At 39.2% G+C, this 17,022-nt stretch overlaps 7 protein-coding genes across 7 annotated transcripts; all 7 read right to left on the reverse strand.

Annotated features, from left to right (window-relative positions):
- Nucleotides 1-301: 301 nt before the first annotated feature.
- Nucleotides 302-847, reverse strand: LSM04_004054 (uncharacterized protein; the record flags this gene model as incomplete). The annotated part of the gene is made up of 1 exon (XM_067334089.1): nucleotides 302-847. The coding sequence occupies one exon, from the start codon at nucleotides 845-847 to the stop codon at nucleotides 302-304; it is 546 nt and encodes a 181-aa protein (XP_067186323.1).
- A 364-nt stretch (nucleotides 848-1,211) lies between these two features.
- LSM04_004031 (Ribonuclease CAF1) lies at nucleotides 1,212-2,765 on the reverse strand (the record flags this gene model as incomplete). The annotated part of the gene is made up of 1 exon (XM_067334090.1): nucleotides 1,212-2,765. The coding sequence occupies one exon, from the start codon at nucleotides 2,763-2,765 to the stop codon at nucleotides 1,212-1,214; it is 1,554 nt and encodes a 517-aa protein (XP_067186321.1).
- Nucleotides 2,766-9,171: 6,406 nt separating this feature from the next.
- Nucleotides 9,172-9,912, reverse strand: LSM04_006894 (Translation machinery-associated protein 16; the record flags this gene model as incomplete). The annotated part of the gene is made up of 1 exon (XM_067334091.1): nucleotides 9,172-9,912. One exon carries the CDS (start codon nucleotides 9,910-9,912, stop codon nucleotides 9,172-9,174), a length of 741 nt encoding a protein of 246 aa, XP_067186427.1.
- A 477-nt stretch (nucleotides 9,913-10,389) lies between these two features.
- On the reverse strand, nucleotides 10,390-10,731 carry LSM04_000155 (uncharacterized protein; the record flags this gene model as incomplete). Its single annotated transcript, XM_067334092.1, has 1 exon — nucleotides 10,390-10,731. The coding sequence occupies one exon, from the start codon at nucleotides 10,729-10,731 to the stop codon at nucleotides 10,390-10,392; it is 342 nt and encodes a 113-aa protein (XP_067186186.1).
- Nucleotides 10,732-11,303: 572 nt separating this feature from the next.
- On the reverse strand, nucleotides 11,304-12,935 carry LSM04_003150 (Cas1p 10 TM acyl transferase domain; the record flags this gene model as incomplete). Its single annotated transcript, XM_067334093.1, has 1 exon — nucleotides 11,304-12,935. The coding sequence occupies one exon, from the start codon at nucleotides 12,933-12,935 to the stop codon at nucleotides 11,304-11,306; it is 1,632 nt and encodes a 543-aa protein (XP_067186285.1).
- Nucleotides 12,936-14,042: 1,107 nt separating this feature from the next.
- LSM04_007179 (Methylenetetrahydrofolate reductase) lies at nucleotides 14,043-14,956 on the reverse strand (the record flags this gene model as incomplete). The annotated part of the gene is made up of 2 exons (XM_067334094.1): nucleotides 14,043-14,202; nucleotides 14,577-14,956. 2 exons carry the CDS (start codon nucleotides 14,954-14,956, stop codon nucleotides 14,043-14,045), a joined length of 540 nt encoding a protein of 179 aa, XP_067186437.1.
- A 350-nt stretch (nucleotides 14,957-15,306) lies between these two features.
- LSM04_007499 (Rab-GTPase-TBC domain) lies at nucleotides 15,307-16,953 on the reverse strand (the record flags this gene model as incomplete). The annotated part of the gene is made up of 1 exon (XM_067334095.1): nucleotides 15,307-16,953. One exon carries the CDS (start codon nucleotides 16,951-16,953, stop codon nucleotides 15,307-15,309), a length of 1,647 nt encoding a protein of 548 aa, XP_067186446.1.
- Between the last annotated feature and the right edge of the window lie 69 nt (nucleotides 16,954-17,022).

Consider the following 17,022-nt stretch of genomic DNA (forward strand, 5'->3'; position numbering starts at 1 on the left):
AAACAAAAAAATAAAAATAAAAAGAAAATAAGAAATATTAATCAATACAATATTAAAAAAAAAAGACAGTATAAAAAATAAACGATTATTATTCATTTATTTATTATTATTATTTTTTTATCTCAGAACTGGAATTCAAGTGGAGGGGGAAAAAGAAGAAAGGTTGGAAGATGGGATAAAAGTATGTGACACCACAGAACACCCACACCTTCTTTTCTCTCTCATCATGTTTGATAAAGAAAGAAAGAAAAAAAGAACAAGAGAAACGCAGACGCATTATATCTTTTTTTTCTCTTTTCTTTTACTCATCATTACTCTGATTCGCACGGACGTTACGAAGATACCAAGCAGACCATTCCGTTCGTTCTTCCTCCGGTACTGCTGCGTAGCTTTGGTAATCGGCGATATCACGGCGATAATTGATCCATTTGGTTAAAAGTTTTGCCTCATTGGAATCATCATCTTCTAAAAACTCATCTCTTAAGAGTGAAGCATCAGAGGAGCTAAGATGTTGTAAACTATCAGGGTCAATTTCTCCTTCAATCATATTCAGTAAAGAATAATAATCCATTTCACCAATTTCATCAACTCCATCATTTGGACTCTCATCAATTGCATTAAAAAAATTAGGTACTACCGTATTTTCAATAGCTCTTCTATTAACATCAGCTTTTAAACGGATTGCATCATGAATCTGCACTCTTTTACTAACATCTCCTAGATATTCAAGTGCAAGAGAACGCTTTTCTGCTAATGCACGTGATTTCCATTCATACCCTTCAGAACCATCATTCCACGAAGATATCCATCGTCCACTCAAGAAAGGTAAAATTAACCTTCTCCGCATACATCCTACAAATCAAAAAATATTAAACAAAATGAAAAAAGAAACAAATAAATAAATAAATAGACACAAGTTAGTCTCGAATTCACATCATAGAAAAGGAAACCAAAAAAGAAGGGAAGGAAAAAAAAAAAAAACGACACACACATGAAACAAGAAGACATAACAAGTAATAATAAGAAAAAAATTTATTTCGTTACTCATTAGTGTTTCTTGACCTTGTTATTCTTTCCCTCCTCCTTCTCCTGTTATTCATGCTACTGGAAGACTTATTGAACGTGTTATGTGTGCAAAGATTTTTTATGGGGTCTGTCAATAAGACCCAGAAAACTAAAAGGAATAGAAAACATTACTTATCCTTTTGTTATCACATTTCAAGTTGAGATATTTTTTTAATCATTGGAAAAGCAATACCCATTTCTCCTGTCGTTTGAGATATCCACAGATTTATTTCTTTCTTTGATAACTCAATTCGTTTTTGAATATCTTCTTCATTTATTCTCTCATCAATAAATTGAACTACAAAAGTTTGACCAATTTCCTTATTTATATCATAGGTAATATAAAAATCGGATGATTTTTTATCTTGCTCATCTTTAACTTCTTCGTTATATGTCCTAGAGCCAAGAAATACCTTCAACAAACGAACATCTATAGCATCTTCAAATTCCAATAAAAACGTTGCTTTCATTCTCAAAAAATCCTTACCATTCAAATTCATATAGTAATGACTACCAAAAACAGAAATTATATTCTCCCAATCGATTAATTTAAAACCTTCTTTATTTGCATAAATATCTTTAATTATAGTGAAAACAATTCCTGTCATATAGGCATCATATCCTGCCTCATGTGCTTTTCCTTGACTTCCTATACATTTAGGATCATAACTGTGATAACCAGGAGGTGATTCAAAAATTAATGGTTTATCAGCACTCTGATTCATGTTTAAACAGTATTGGTATAATTTTTCAAGATGAAATGAAAGGAAAGGATCCTTAGAATTCATAGCACGAGAAAGAGTTTTGGTATCATATACAGTAGGAAATAAAGTATGAACATGCTTCTTATATTCTTCATATGATGAAGGAAGAGTTCCCTCATGCATATGAACCATAAACATAATGTCTAGCCAAAAATTATGACCAATTAAAGGTTTTTTAAATTTAGTAATAGATTTCCAAAATTGACGAAATCCTAATTCTTTAGATAAATCAAAACTTTTTTCTTGACTTAATTTCTTTAGGTAAGTTTCAAATATTTCTTTCTCTACACGTGAGACTATTATATCCGTTGGAGGTCTTAAAAAACTTTTATCTCGCTTGTATTCAAAAGAAACAAAAAACTGCTTTTCTCTTAGATTTAAAAGAACCAATTTTTCAATATTTTCATTCATAATGGAATTAATATTCAAACTTTCTCCTTTACCGTTATTTAAATTCATATACCAATCTTCAATTTTTTTAACTAAACTGTTGGTAATTTTTTCTTCTATTGCTGAATATTCCTTCTTGGGTTTTATCATACGTAACTTCTCTTCTTCATCTTTATCACAATATGGCATAGCAGAAATCATCCATTTTTTAAAATCCATATTATGACTAGTCAAAAACTCTAACGCTCCTACGTTAACAAGATACTCGCCCGATTTTTTTTGCAAATAAAAATTATATGGTTTGACCTCATAAACTCTATCCTCTGTTAAAGTAAAAAGTGCAATACCGAATTGAAATGCAATATAATTTTTTACAACTTCATGTGAATCTTTAAATAGATCCTTTAGAGTCATAGTCCATGACTGAGGTTGATCCTCAAACTGAACACCTGTCATTTCTTGATCGACTGCAATAAAATGACATTTTTCAAGTGATTCCTCAAAATCCTTTAAAATAAAGGGAGAACTTGATTTGTCAACGTCCATTGGATACCACACTTTGACTTTATTCTCTGTAATATAAGGTAGGATGTGCAAAAAAGAAAAAAAGGGGGGGTGGCATAATACAAAGTAAGGTGCAAAAAGAAGATGACAAGAAAAAACAAAATTGCTATATTTCTCGTATGCTGTTACTAATATTGTTAATTGCCCAGACTCCTTTTTAGCAGCATCCCCTGCGAGAAGGAATTTGAACCAATAATGGTAAACCCACCAAAAAAAGAAAAAAAAAGAAAAGAAAAAAATGGGAAGATCCCAAAAGAAAGAAAGTTACCCCCGCACAACGAGGCGGAGAAGGATAAAAAAAAAACCAGAAACACAATAACCCACCGGGGGCCAAGATCGAAACGCAAAAATAAGAAGAAAAAAAGGCGCACACACAGCCCAGGGAAAGACAGACGTAAAAGGAAAAAGAAAAGAAAAAGGGGAACCCCCCCGCGCGGAGAAGGGAAAGAAAGACAAACCAAGGAACAAATAAAGAAATAAACCGGGGGCTTTCTCGTTTCTTTTTTTTTCGTTGGTGGAGGGGGGAAACCCCGGGAAGAGAGAAGGGAATGGGGGAAGCAAACCGAGGGGCGCAGCAAACCGCTTTTTTCTTTTTCGAGGAAATGATTTTTCTTCTTCCTTTCTCCAATTCGGTGGGGAGGGAAGGAAGAGCGCATTTTCATTCTTAATAAAAAAATCTTTTTTTCTGATTTGATTTAAAAAAAGGGAAATGCAGATATTTTTTGTAGGGAAAACATTTGACGAGAGTGGGGTTTGAACCCACGCCCTCGGAAGGATTGGAACCTTAATCCAACGTCTTAGACCACTCGACCATCTCGCCACGAGAAATACCTCTTATTATTAAAGATGGATATATTTTATATTATTATTATTCTCTTTTTTTTTTCTTCTGATAAAAAACTTTTGACCGGAAAAACCGGAACCGGAAGTTTGAAAAAACTTAGCACCGGTTGGTTTCGATCCAACGACCTATGGGTTATGAGCCCATCGCGCTCCCACTGCGCCACGGTGCTTGTGGTCCTTTTATGTGGTTAATTGTTTAATTATTTCTCTTACATATTATTTTTCTTCTTTTCTTTTCTATTCAATTGGGTGAAGATAACATTTTTAAATATATATATATATATATTATGTTATTGTTTTGTTTTCCCCTGTTGGCCGCTTGGTCTAGTGGTATGATTCCTGCTTTGGGTGCAGGAGGTCACGGGTTCAATTCCCGTAGCGGCCCCTTTTTGTTTTTACTGATAGCTTGCGGAAAGAATGATCGAGCCTTGCGCTGATATATTTTCTGTTATTATCTTTTCCCCTTCAAAGTCTGCCAAATGTAAGTTTCCTGAAAAAAGTAAGTTTACAAGCAAGTATAAGGCCAACTACAACCCGTTAGTCGTTTACAGAAGTGGAGTGGCAAATTAGCACGCAGGCGTTAACGGCATTTGTGCACCATAAAGGCAAAACGGCCTTTTTCCTTCACTATTGTCCAGCAGATTCTCCGCAAACAATTTGTCACGCTGAAGGTGAGTTATTCCTTAAAAATGACACCCTAATGGTTCGGGCAAACGGCCGTAACGTCATGCCATGGGCGTCTCTTGGTCCCTCCCTGGTGCGCTATAATGTGCCGCTTAACCCAGTCTTTCTACAAGCATTTGGAGAAGCACGTGCACGTTTCAGTGCCGAATGGACAGCATTGGCAGCAACACGTCCAAGTTTAACCTATGAGTATCAAAATGCACTAAAACAATTACAGGATGAATCCTTTCGGGCACAGCAGCACGCAAGCAATCAGGTCCAGGAATTACAAGACCAAATAGCACATCTTCACCAGGCAGCCATGATCGAAAAAACACAAAAGGAAGAAATGCAAGCGTATTTGAAACATACCCAGACGCAGTTGCCCGAAACACAAGGGCAACTTTTGGCAGCATTACAAAGACTCTCGCTGCAAGAGAATGAAATGGTGGAATTGCGGGCAAAAGGGTCCCAGTCTCAAACGGAGAAGGCTGAAATGTTAGTGCAACTTACATCGGCAAGGGAACGGCTAAGGCAAAAAGAAAATCGATTTGCCGAATTATTGCGCCAATTAGGGCACGAGACACAAACACTGGGAAAAGAAGAAACACGCAGCATTGACCCACAAGCCGTTCATACACCTACAAAGGAAGCACGAAAAGAATGGCCTGAGTGGACGACACCGATGGGTTACGAGGAAAGCCCAAAAGAGGTTTTCCGGGGAACGCAGGAACAAAGCCAACCGGTTTGGACCGAATATGTACGGCCAGAAGAGCGCATCAGAACATTTGAAGGAATGATGGATTATTTACTGCAGACTTCGCTAACCCAATTGGTGGCGGCATACCGGGAAATTTTTCCTATGCAGCAAATCCTGGGCCAGCCTATAATGATGCATGGAATAATTTTTTGCAATGGGCCAACACCATTCGTAATGAAGGAATGTCGAATCAACAGGTACGCCTCGGAAGCCAGTTATGCACCCAACTCAGGGTTATTCAAACAGCAAAGGATTTTCCAGGAGTGAAGATGCAGGATATCAAGGAGGCCATTGCTCAGCCTTTAAAAAGAGAGGATCCATTCATACAAGCAGCTATGAAGTTGAGGAAGAAACAGTCGGCACCATCACTCAGCAAGGCACACTGTTTCAGATGCGGTCGCATCGGGCATTATAGCTTTACGTGCCGGGTGCAATTGCAACGAGAGACTTTTAAACCAAGAAACGATATTCGGCCCCGGAAACAGTGAATGCCGGGGCCAAGGGATGATGGGATACCAACGAAAGTTAGATATTCAGGATAGGATTCGCCAACAAAACACCGTGGTTTTCTTCCGATCACACATCCGAAAGGTGACAGAAGGCATCATAACAGGAAATATACAGAAACACAACACACAACTACACCAACGGCAAAGAATCTTTCCATCATCAACACTTCTCCAACGGACAAAATCTATAAACGATGTTACGATAATACCCGCACCTTCCCAAGATCCGTACATCGTGGCGCTGGCTTCAGAGGACAATCGGGTCTCCAAACGCATGCGGACTCGCACAACATGGGAACAACGGGGATCCATAATAAGAAGATTCATCGATTTCGCGGTGCAGCACAATTTAGAAGTGGCGGAAGAAAACATTCCACTATTTATTGTAAGTTTGCAATTGGCAAAGAACAGCGCGATTCAATACACGCGCACTCTGATCACCATGCTGGCATTAGGGAGAACACCATCCCAAATGTTTCTGGCAGACCTCCAAAAGGCAGCGGCTGCGGATCCCATAAAACAAGCACGGCCAATGTTAAGATGGGAATTGGATATGATAAGCGATACCCTTACAAAGGAAAGGGATCGAGTGGCTTTACGACTGGCATGGTTGACAGCCAGCCGTTGGGGAGAAATAGCAAAACTCCAAAAACAAAATTTTGTACCGCAGACAGAAAACCCAGCAGCCACAATAGTGGATTGGGGAGACTTACCCAAAACATTCAAGGTCGGGCCACAAAGGGCAGCGAGGCACGCAGCCATCGGAGGAGAAGATGCGCGAAGGATAAAAGCAGTCGTGAAAGAAATGAAGGGTGACGAAAAGCTAACGACATTAACCACAAAAGACATGGAGAATACCCGTCGCCCGTATGGAATGGCAGCTCGCTCCATAAAGAGAGGGGCACTAGCACACGCCGCGGCAGCAGTGGTCTAACACGATCTCGACCCACGTTTACTAACAAAGTTAGTGAAACACGCAGACCCCATGGAACTCCCGCGAAGCACGGTACCATATCTCGGCCATTGGGCCGTAACCATAAACAAGTCAGTGCAACTGACATCATTGATGCAAAGGATTTGGAAAAATGGACCATACCAGAACCTGTAAAACAAGGTTTTTGTGCACCATTTAAAGGGCACAATATACTGCGACGATCGCACCGCACCAGAGTGGCCACAAAAGAAAAAGAACAATTACCGTTGCAACACATTGGCGTGGGAACATTGCCCACCAAATGGGTTGGGGAGCGTTTGAATAATAAGGCCAGGAGGCATTGGGATGAGGTGTGGCGCATTATGCAGAAACCCGAATTATACGCCAGTTCGCGGGAGTCTAATTTACGAATTAATAACGCTGATGCGCAGCGTATGAAGGAAGCAGGCGTTATTTGTACAGCTTCATCGCATCCAACTACAGGTTGGGTAGTTCCTTTTGCGGTGGTGGAGGGCAAACCCTCCGGGCAGAGAAGACGTTTTATTGCGTGGCCAAGAGAAAAGAATGACAAGGATGATCATGAGGCCGATGTGCCTTTGGGACACATTTCCCCGTGCCTGGATGCGGTTCACGGCGAAACCGCGACATTATTTGATTTAAAGGCATCCTTTTTCCAGGTGGCCTTACCAGTAAACACACGCGCAAGTTTCCGTTGCCGCACGGAATCAGGTGAACTCGTTGAGTTCACTCGCCTACCCATGGGCTATAAATGTAGTCCTGAGATTATAAATACCATTAAAAGAGTTTTGTCCGGCGATCCGGAATTGGTATTGCCACAATATGCAGCACCAGAAGTTTTACACATACATTTATGGATTGATAACAACGGAATAAGTGCTCCACACGGAACGGTACAATCTTGGGTACAGCAAATCATACATAACATGCAAAATTGCGGAACCACGATTGGGGAGCAGAAGTTTCACAGAAAGGAATGCGATTTTATCGGGGCGCATTTAAACCATAAGGAAAATACCGTGCCTTTAGGCCAAAAGACGATGGAGCAGTTGCAAGAAGCAATGTCTCTGGAACCGACGACGGTTAAAGAATTGGAGAGCGCAGCTCCCAGCATGTTTTGCGCGGCGGGGGTTAGGGGTGAATCCCTTTTCCCTTATTATTTTTCTTTAAAATTGTACGTAGGCGATTGTCGCGTTTTAATCGGGGTTTAATGAGGCCACAAGATCTGACAAATTTATCACCCAATGCGAGGGTCATCGGGCAAAACTGGCTTAAAACATTAATGGTGAACAAGCCGGTTCATCCACCACAGCAGTTGTCCTCTACAGCAACGCTGGCGGCAGACGCCTCCGTGTGCGGATTGGGAGCGTTATTGTTTAGGGATAAATGGGAAGTTTTAGCGGCAGGTGTTGCGTGGAAGCGCTCACCTCACATGATTTCCCAAGCAAAGGCATGCGCCGCTCATCTAGCATTATAGCGTTTCAAATGCATTTGGCAGGGCCATTGGGTATTCGCGTTGGCGAAACAACAGTTATGCACATTATGCAAAAAGGAAACAAGCATTCCCAGGCGTTAGTTACGAAAGTTGGCGCCATAGAAAGAGTTTTACATCCACACGGTATGAGTGCTGCTTGGAGTTACGCGGCTTCAGAGGGCAAAACCCGGCGGATGGAATATCTAGAGGGAAAAGCGCCAGAAAACAAGACGCAGCGAAGGGGTGGAGGTTGCGATGGGGAAAACGGGGAACGGGTTAAAAAGGGCCTCTCGGGACTTTTATTTCTTCAGTTGCGTTATCCATCAGGAAGCAGTGGCGGAGGGGGGAAATATCGGGAAGCACCCACATTCCCAGGGGAAAGATTGGCTCTTACACAAAATCATTATGTTACCTTTGTTTCTTCTATTTTTATTTGATTTATTATGCGGGAAGGCAAGGTTTAGATTATTCTTCTTGGAAAAATGGCGCTGAATACCCTTTCCTTCGGTCCGCCTCAAAAAAGAATTTCTCCACACGTATCCGAACCACACAACTCACTGACAAATCAATGGAAATAATTCTTAACCCCTTGACCCGTTATTCTATTTTGGGGGGGACGGCACTTTCCGTGCAAAAGATAAATCTTTTTTATTAATTATTTTTTAATTACTCTTTTTAATCTATTTTTTAAATGTAAGTCCCCGCGGTTGTGGGCATCGCCGTTTCGACTTTTACTAAGCGGCGCAGCCCAAGTTGCTTAACCAAAATTTTGGCGGCACCTTCGCGGAGGTTTTTTCCCCCTCCTCTGCCCCCGAAAAATCGGCCAGAAAGCCGGCCCCCAACCAAAATGGGGAACAAAGCCCGGGGGGCAAACAAAAGCATCACCGAAACCCAACCCTTTTCCTTTTATTTTTTTTGCGTTCCCCTTTCCTTTTGTGGGGTGTTTTCCCGGCGCGCGGCCAGGGCGGGCCCAAAAACGGCGGGTGGCCCTCCCCACCCCCTCGCAATTCCATTGGCGAAACAAAAGAAACAGCACACACACACACACAAAAAAAAAAACGAACGAGAAAAACAAATAAACAACAACACCAGAAAAAAAAAAGGAAAGGAAAGAAAAGGAGACAAGCGAGCACAAGAAAAAAAAAACCCGAGGGTTCGTTAAACAACAAAAATAAAAAGGAAACTTTTTAGCCGGCTCTTTTTGAATTAACCATAGCCCTACGGGCTTCTTTCAAACGTTTCTGTTGTCTTGCAGCAGCCCGCGTCTTGGAGCGCAATGCTACTTCCTCAAATTTCTCGAGTTTCTTTACTGATTGCGTGCGTTTCTGTTTCTGAAACTTCAACGCCTTCTTTGGAGCAACTGATCTGGCCTCTTCCCGAACTTTATCTATGGGTTCCAGTTTTTCTTTTAATTGTTCCATTATTTCCGCCACTTTGGTAGACAAAGAGGAATTAAATGACAACGAACAACGTGGGACGACACCAACGGTATCTGAACGTCCATCCCATATCTCTGTGAGTATCTCAACAGTATCCTCATCTGCAATATCTGGTACAACAATCCCCTTGGAGGAATGGAATGCGTCAAATTCGCTTGTTTTCAAAGCTTCTATCGTTTTGATTCGTCCGGCAGGAGGATTGCGTAAAGACTTGAGGGACGCAATTTCATCATCATTTCTACTCAAATAAATTAACGTCAATGCTTGAGATTCTTCAGGGGCAAATGCGGAACGAGAGCGTCCTAGAGTCAAACATTGTTCTCTAAACCAGAAAAAACGCATAGCCTCGAGAAGCTCTTGAGCGTGTAATTTCTTTTCCTGTTTATTTATTCTTTCATCTCGGCGTGATTGACGGTGAAGTTGCTTTACCTTTCGAGAATTGGGGTGCACAAGGATCTTTGCCGCTTGTCTCCCTTTTTTCCCTCCCATCTCTTATTGTTTTCTTTATTTTTATTTTGCCACATCACCATCGCCATCACAATTATTTTTGTGGGGTTTACAAAAAAAAAAAAAAAAAAAAAAAAAAAAAACAAAAAAAAAAAAATGCAAACAAAACGAAACATAAAGCAAAAATAATGTCTTTTGAATAAGAAAAAATAAAATACAAAAAAAAGGTAAAAAGAAAGAAAGACCAAGAAAAGTCCTGTTTTGTAGAGCTTAAGCAGGAAGTGTCCAAGAAGAAAAAAATAACAACAACAACAATCCATTTTTCGATAAAAGCCAGAGTATTTGAACAAGAGCGGGATGAACGGAAGGAAGTCCAATGTTAACGCTAGATCATGTCAGTTCATTTTTGGCATAATAAATATTATATATATATAATCGGGGAAGAAGAAGGAGAGAATGTGAAAAAAAAAAAACGAGCAGAGAATACTGGAATAAAGATGAAACCTACTTATACCATTGTCATACCTGACTCGTATGCTTTCCATCGCCTCCTGATGAATCTTTACTTATTCCCTTTACAGAGGCCCCAGGTTCATTATGCAAATGAAGGTTCGGATCCATTGGGTTAAGCATGGAAAATTTGACTGACTTTTTCTTTTTACAATCTACCGCGGATGGTGAGGAAATGAGGAAATGGGACACACCATGACTTTCTTCAGAACTGGAATCACGAATTAGAATATTCCACGTTAAGGGGTCATTCTCTTCCAGCTGAAGAAATTGACGTTCTAACGAACCACGTCCCCTTACCGGCGTCTCATCACGTTGACGGCAGCAGCAGCAGTACAAGAGAAAACGCATTACAGCAACATGAGGTCTTAATCTAGCTTTTATCACATCCCATTAACAAATAGAAAGGGAGAAAAAAAAAAAAGCTGATAATGAAGAAATGGGGAAAAAACAAAAATAAAATCAGATACAGAAAACGCTCCCTTACTGTTACTTTTTTTTTTGTTTCCTTCTTTCTTAACTTCATCGAGTTGAATAATCTTTTCACATCGCTCAACTACACATTTTCACACCCTTCATAAATTATGAAAGCCAAGACGTCACTCCACCACGCATTTCAGATTAACCATAGTAACAAATGACCACACCAAATTTTCTCTTTAGTCCTCATTCTACTACTTACTAATACTATTTCACGGCAATATTTTTTATGAAAATAAAATAAAAGCCAACTGCACACCCAGCAAGGTTAACATAATTGCACGGAAGACCGTGTCGAAAAGCAACTGGAGGAGAAAAAAGGGGTGTACAAGTCAAGAAAAAAAAAAACGAAAATGCATCGACAAAAAACAGACGTTTTCCCTTCTCAAGCATCCGGAATGCAAATCAAAAAATATATATATGTTTTTCTTTCTCTTTTAAACCTACCTTGCGGTTATGAGATGAACACAGAAAGAAATCCCATACAAGCAAAATAAAAATAAAACTGCTGAGAATAAATTGACTTTCAAAACAGAATTAGGTGCCTTGTGGGGAATAAGAAAACCTCGTGTTGCATTTGTAGCCGCAAATAGTCTGAAAGAGACAATGCAAAGAAGAATTGATGTAAGAGCAAAATTAACCATAGGATATCCCTCAGGTGTAACTCTTAGTATTTTTTTGGGACTTCCATTTAATCCTGTAGTAACCATCCAAATATGAAACTGTGATATATAAGATTCGAGGGTAACTTTCCCCAAAGTAGTAAAAAGTTCCATATGATACATACGCGCTCGCATAAAAAGATTTCGAATAATAATATAAATTGTTATTGGAATGAATGAGGTATATGGATGTATACAATTGTATTGAGGTTTCGGAAGAAGATATACTTCCACGACATAAATATAACCAATAGATAATGAAACAATTAAAATAATAGTTTTGATCGACCAGCTGATGTACTTGGGCATTTCATCAATACGTTTTAGATAACTATCATATCTTGGATGGCAATAGGCAAATATCATACCGTATATCCATATATAATGATCAAGAAATGTACGAAAGTACCATTCCGACATAACTTCACGCTGAGGGCGATATGGATCATCATACCGCAAAAGCCATTTAAGGGGAGTCCATAAAATGTAGAACATTTCTTCTGAAACATCCCAAAGCCAAAAACAAAGAATAAAAAGGAGAACAGTCTTCACCATTATTCCCCGATCAGTAGAATTCATTTCTTGATAACACCAAAGACTCCCATATATAATCAGCGTAAAAAGTGTATGAAGGGGGCATATATAATAAAGCATATACTCATTTCCCATCATTAAACAAGTAGCTGCGACAAGAAAATTAAGTCGCCATTGCATTTCGCAAAAACGACCAAATGAAAAATCTTTTCGTACATAATAGTATGAAAAATTACCAAAACCTGTCATCCACACGTATGCAGCAATAAAAAGTCGAATACTATTATAAATACATGTATTATTAAAATAATGATACCACAAAAATAGTACCTGCATCCACCCCTTCCATTCTTCTGTTTGACTCCTTGCCAAAGGAGGAACATGAAAGTATTCCACAATTGGTTGCCCATTAACCACAATAGATGAAGGAACCTTGGCCTTGGTAAATGTACAAAAAGAAATGGCCAGTAACACAATCCATAAAAACCAAAAACTATCAGCCGTGTACCACTTATCCATCCTTGGAAATAATGACGTGCGGTCAAAAATAAAGAAGAGGAAAAGATATCCACTGAATTCAGCACCTCCTCGAAGGACAGCACGGGATTCCACGTTTGAGCACAACTCAGAGGATCCCATCATCCACAGAAAGAACGCATCTAATGCAGCCCAAGCAATAACAAATGTGCAGATGACAAAGACCATTATTTGTCCAGAAGAAAGTGGTCCCGTAGGGAATGCCGTGGGTGAAATAGTTACAATTCCTGCAAAAATAATAACAATAACTATAGTGGCTAAAAAGAGTCCTGCCAAAATGCATCTAGATTTGACACTCATAGAATACCAACCTCCTATAACCGTACCATGTAATCTATCCATTTCACATGTCTCTTCCTCTCTCTCAAGCATTTCTTGAACAGATGTTCCACTAAAAACAAGATATCGTTTTCCTATTTCTCTATTCCTCTCAATCTTACTCTTTCTCAAACGGAAAGTAGTATAAATAGGGACTAGAGGAAAAAAAATAATAATCAATCCTTTAACCGAAAAAGATATCCAGAAAAATAGAAGAAAAAATAATAATAAAGATAAATATTTTGTATTTCCCATAACAGATAAAAACTGCACATTTACCTCATCATGATGGTTAAGACTAAAGATGCACGTCAAGTATTCGTGTCTGTATACAGAAATCAAAGAAAGAAAGTCATCGAGAAAAACAAATCCATTGAGAGGTACAGTGCAGCCCGTATTAAAAAGAAGCAAAAAAAGAAGGAAGGACTTTGAATACATAAAATGAATATGCATTTTAAATATTCCCTACTACACTTGCACTATAAAAAAAAAAAACAAAATTAGAAGGTGAAGAAGGTTATATCCAGTGTACCAGATATATCTTCCATTTGCATGATATCAACTTAAAGTCACAAACGAAATAAATCGAAGAACAAACCATGACATCTGATCTCCCACGTATGGAGAGAAGTGTGATGATAAAAGAATACATAGACATTTGGTTACCCTCAAAAATAAAATAAACTCTGTGGTTAACAGCATAAACAAACAACCATAAAAAATACCCACATCATACCCATAAATACTTTCACAAAGCAGTATTTTTCCCCATGACTTAACTTATTAAGTGCAAAAGAAAAGGAGGGGACTTTGAAACACCCTTAAAACGTACAGCATAAATGTGGTCTTTGTCACACATAGCAACACCAGAACCATAAATATTGCCAAACAAGTGCAGATGATCCAAATAGAAAATATTAATAAAAACAATAATAAAACAATGACTGGGATAACCCAGCCCAAGTAAAACGAACAAAAAAAGCATAAAAGTACCGCATTATCATCATTATCAAGAAAGGCATAAACGCACAAAAAAAAAAAAAAAAACAAAGATAAGAGAAGGAGCAATAAAAAAAAAGCAATGGGAATACGAAAGGGAATTGTTCTTCGCATATTACCATGTAAAATCGATTATGGGGCAAGGTTTAATTTATCCAAAATGCGCATAGCTGAATCAGGGGAATTAACAACATAGAAATGGAAGTGTTTAATTCCAATATCAGCCGCTTGAATCGCCTGCACCATTTCTTCAGTTTGTGAAGCCCAATACACACGTAGCGCCTCATCATCACTTGCGCCAAAACAGAGGGAGGTACATAGGTTTTACAAAGGTTTACCATTCGCATTAAACTTCGATAAGAGGAAATAGGAAGAATTCCAGTGAGTATAGGGACTGTAATACCATAGTCACGACATTTTTAAACAAATATAATAAATATTTCAGTATCATAGAAAAGCTGTGTGATTATAACATTCTCTCCCGCATTTACCTTTGCCTTGAGATAATTTAATTCCTCCTCCATTTCTTCATCAGTAATTTTCCCATTTGCCGATTGAATACGACTTGGGTGTCCCTCTGGATAACCTGAAACAGTTATACAGAAGTAATCCCCATAGGTATTTCGAATAAACTTAATAAGATCCAATGCACATGTAAACCCTTACTCATTTGGTTTCCACTCCTCACCTTCAGGAGGATCACCACGAAGGGCAAGAATATTTCGCATACCATTCTCATAGCAAAAATCAAGAGTTTCCTTTAGTAGTCCAGCAGGTATATTTGTACATGTGAGATGCATGTTCACTGCAATGCCATATTTATCCTGAATTTGTTTAGAGATTCTCATTGTTTTATCGCTCGTGCGGCTACCAGCACCCCAAGTTACATCTAAAAAGAGAGGATCCGTTTTCATGAGACGAGGAAGGTGTTCATTCCAGAGTTTTTCCTCTCCCTTTTCAGTCTGTGGAGTCAAAAATCCAAGTGAAGAATAAACACCATCTTTTCCCTCGTTGGAAAGGAGCTCAGACAAATAAGGCACCAACATCGCAAGAGTGAGATCTTTTTCTTTTCCTTGCCTCAAAAAAAAAAAAAAAAAAAAAAAAAAACAAAAACAAAAACAAAGAAGAAACAAACCTCTTTTTATAACGCATTTACAGTATCACACAATATGTCACATAAAAGTCACTTGTATCTCTCTCTCTCTCTATGTATATATATATACAAAAAAAGTACACATAAAGAAAATATTCACACAGGAAGACCTTCTTTCATATCATTTTCCTTCTCTTTCATCGGTACTTCTTATGACTACTTTCGTTCTTTTTCTTTCTGTTTTTCATCATCTTTATTTCTCGTTTTTTTCCCCTTTCCTTTCTTTTCCTTTTTCTCTCATGTTTAGTAGGCTGTGTATATTAATTCTGGCGCCCCCCTCTTGCACTCATTACAGACCGCACCAAGATCATCATTCCACCAATTTGGCTTACGTTCGTTACACACCTCACATGGCTCAAATGCCTCTGTTTTTGGGGCTCGCTGCAGTCGTGGGGCCACATGTGCATCATAGACACGTGAACGCACAATATCAATAGAATCACCGTCAGGACCGAGATCAATGAGTGGAGCCCGCTGAAGAATATCTCGCACATCGCGAGCATCGGCAACCTTTGGGTCCAGACGCATAATTTCGTACACCTCATTGATTTCATTCATGGATTGAACCTTAAGAAGATCACTACGGAAGTGTTCCACAACCGCGAGAGAGAATTTAATAAGGAATTTCATCCCATCCTCCATAAAGAGATCGAGAAAAGTAAATAATTCTCTAAAATCAAGAACATGCACACAGAGTCCGGTAAGAATCTTTTGGAGGTAAGTGTCTGGCCATATTTTTAATTCTTTAAGGTGTTCTGCCACATCTGGAAACAATTGCTTCATAAAATGTTCCACAACCCAAGCAGTGGAAGCAAAACCAACAGCTTCAGCTGCCCAATGACCCGGAATGTAGGTCTTTGAAACATAACGAAGCACAGCAGCTGTTTCTTCCTCACTTAAAACTAATAAACAGAGTCCAGCCAAATAACTCATGGCCTGTCCATAAGCTTTAAATTCATGAAACATGGCATTGAGAAAGGCTACAAATTTTTTACGATGATCAGGGTGAAAAAAAGTACGATCTGCATCTTTTATGATAACACGAACTGTTTCCTCATCATCATTATCAATTTCAACATATTGAACAGGTTGCAAAAAGAATTCAGCCTTCCTTAACCAGGGCTCTAACCTTTTACGCAGAACATCACGATTTTCCTCAAGAAAACCTTTATTAAGATTTAATAAGGGACAACGTCCTTCCACTTCTTCTTTCCAAAAAAGGGGCATTTCAAAGAAAGGACCGGTAAAATGTAAAGGTTCGCAATATTTTACCTCCTTTTCACGATGTGTTTCCTTTGGCTTTACAATTACTTCGTCCTTCTTTGTCTGTGCGGAACTACCGAATCCAAACGTACTGAAGTTGGCAAATCCCGTTGAAGGAGTAGTAGAGGAGGCCATGGAGGGTGCGGACCCAAATCCGAAATTAAATCCGCTTGACACTGGTGCGGCGGTATTGTTAATGTTATTAGTATTAGTATTCGTACTCGTACTCGAAAAACCGAACACTGATCCAGAGAACTTTGACTGCGTCTCTATTTTGCCCTCAGCAGCAGTTGATGGCTTCTGCACTTGTCCAGCCTCTGGTGTGAGTTGCTGATTATAGTATGCGGCCCAGACACCCTTATCCTCTTTGCCAGACTTAGACTTTATATTTCTTGCCCTCTTGTAAATAAGCTTTAGTTCATTGTTAATGCTATCGGCGTTCTTCACCAATTTCTCCTTCTCATCAAAATACTCATCTGGCAGTGAAGCATAAGATTGGGCGAATGACGCTAACGCCGGGGCGTAACCACCAAAGCGATCAAAGCACTCCTTTGCGTACGTCTTCTTAAGACCTGTTATGGCGATGAAGTCGTCCAATGGCCGTGGCTGATGAGCTATAAAGAGCATTTCTTTTTTTCTTCTTCTTCTCCACCCCTTTCCTGCTTTCTCTGCGCACCACAATGACTAATCGAAGGA

The sequence above is a fragment of the Trypanosoma melophagium genome (assembly GCF_022059095.1).
Source record: "Trypanosoma melophagium isolate St. Kilda chromosome Unknown ctg7segment1, whole genome shotgun sequence".
Taxonomy (NCBI): domain Eukaryota; phylum Euglenozoa; class Kinetoplastea; order Trypanosomatida; family Trypanosomatidae; genus Trypanosoma; species Trypanosoma melophagium.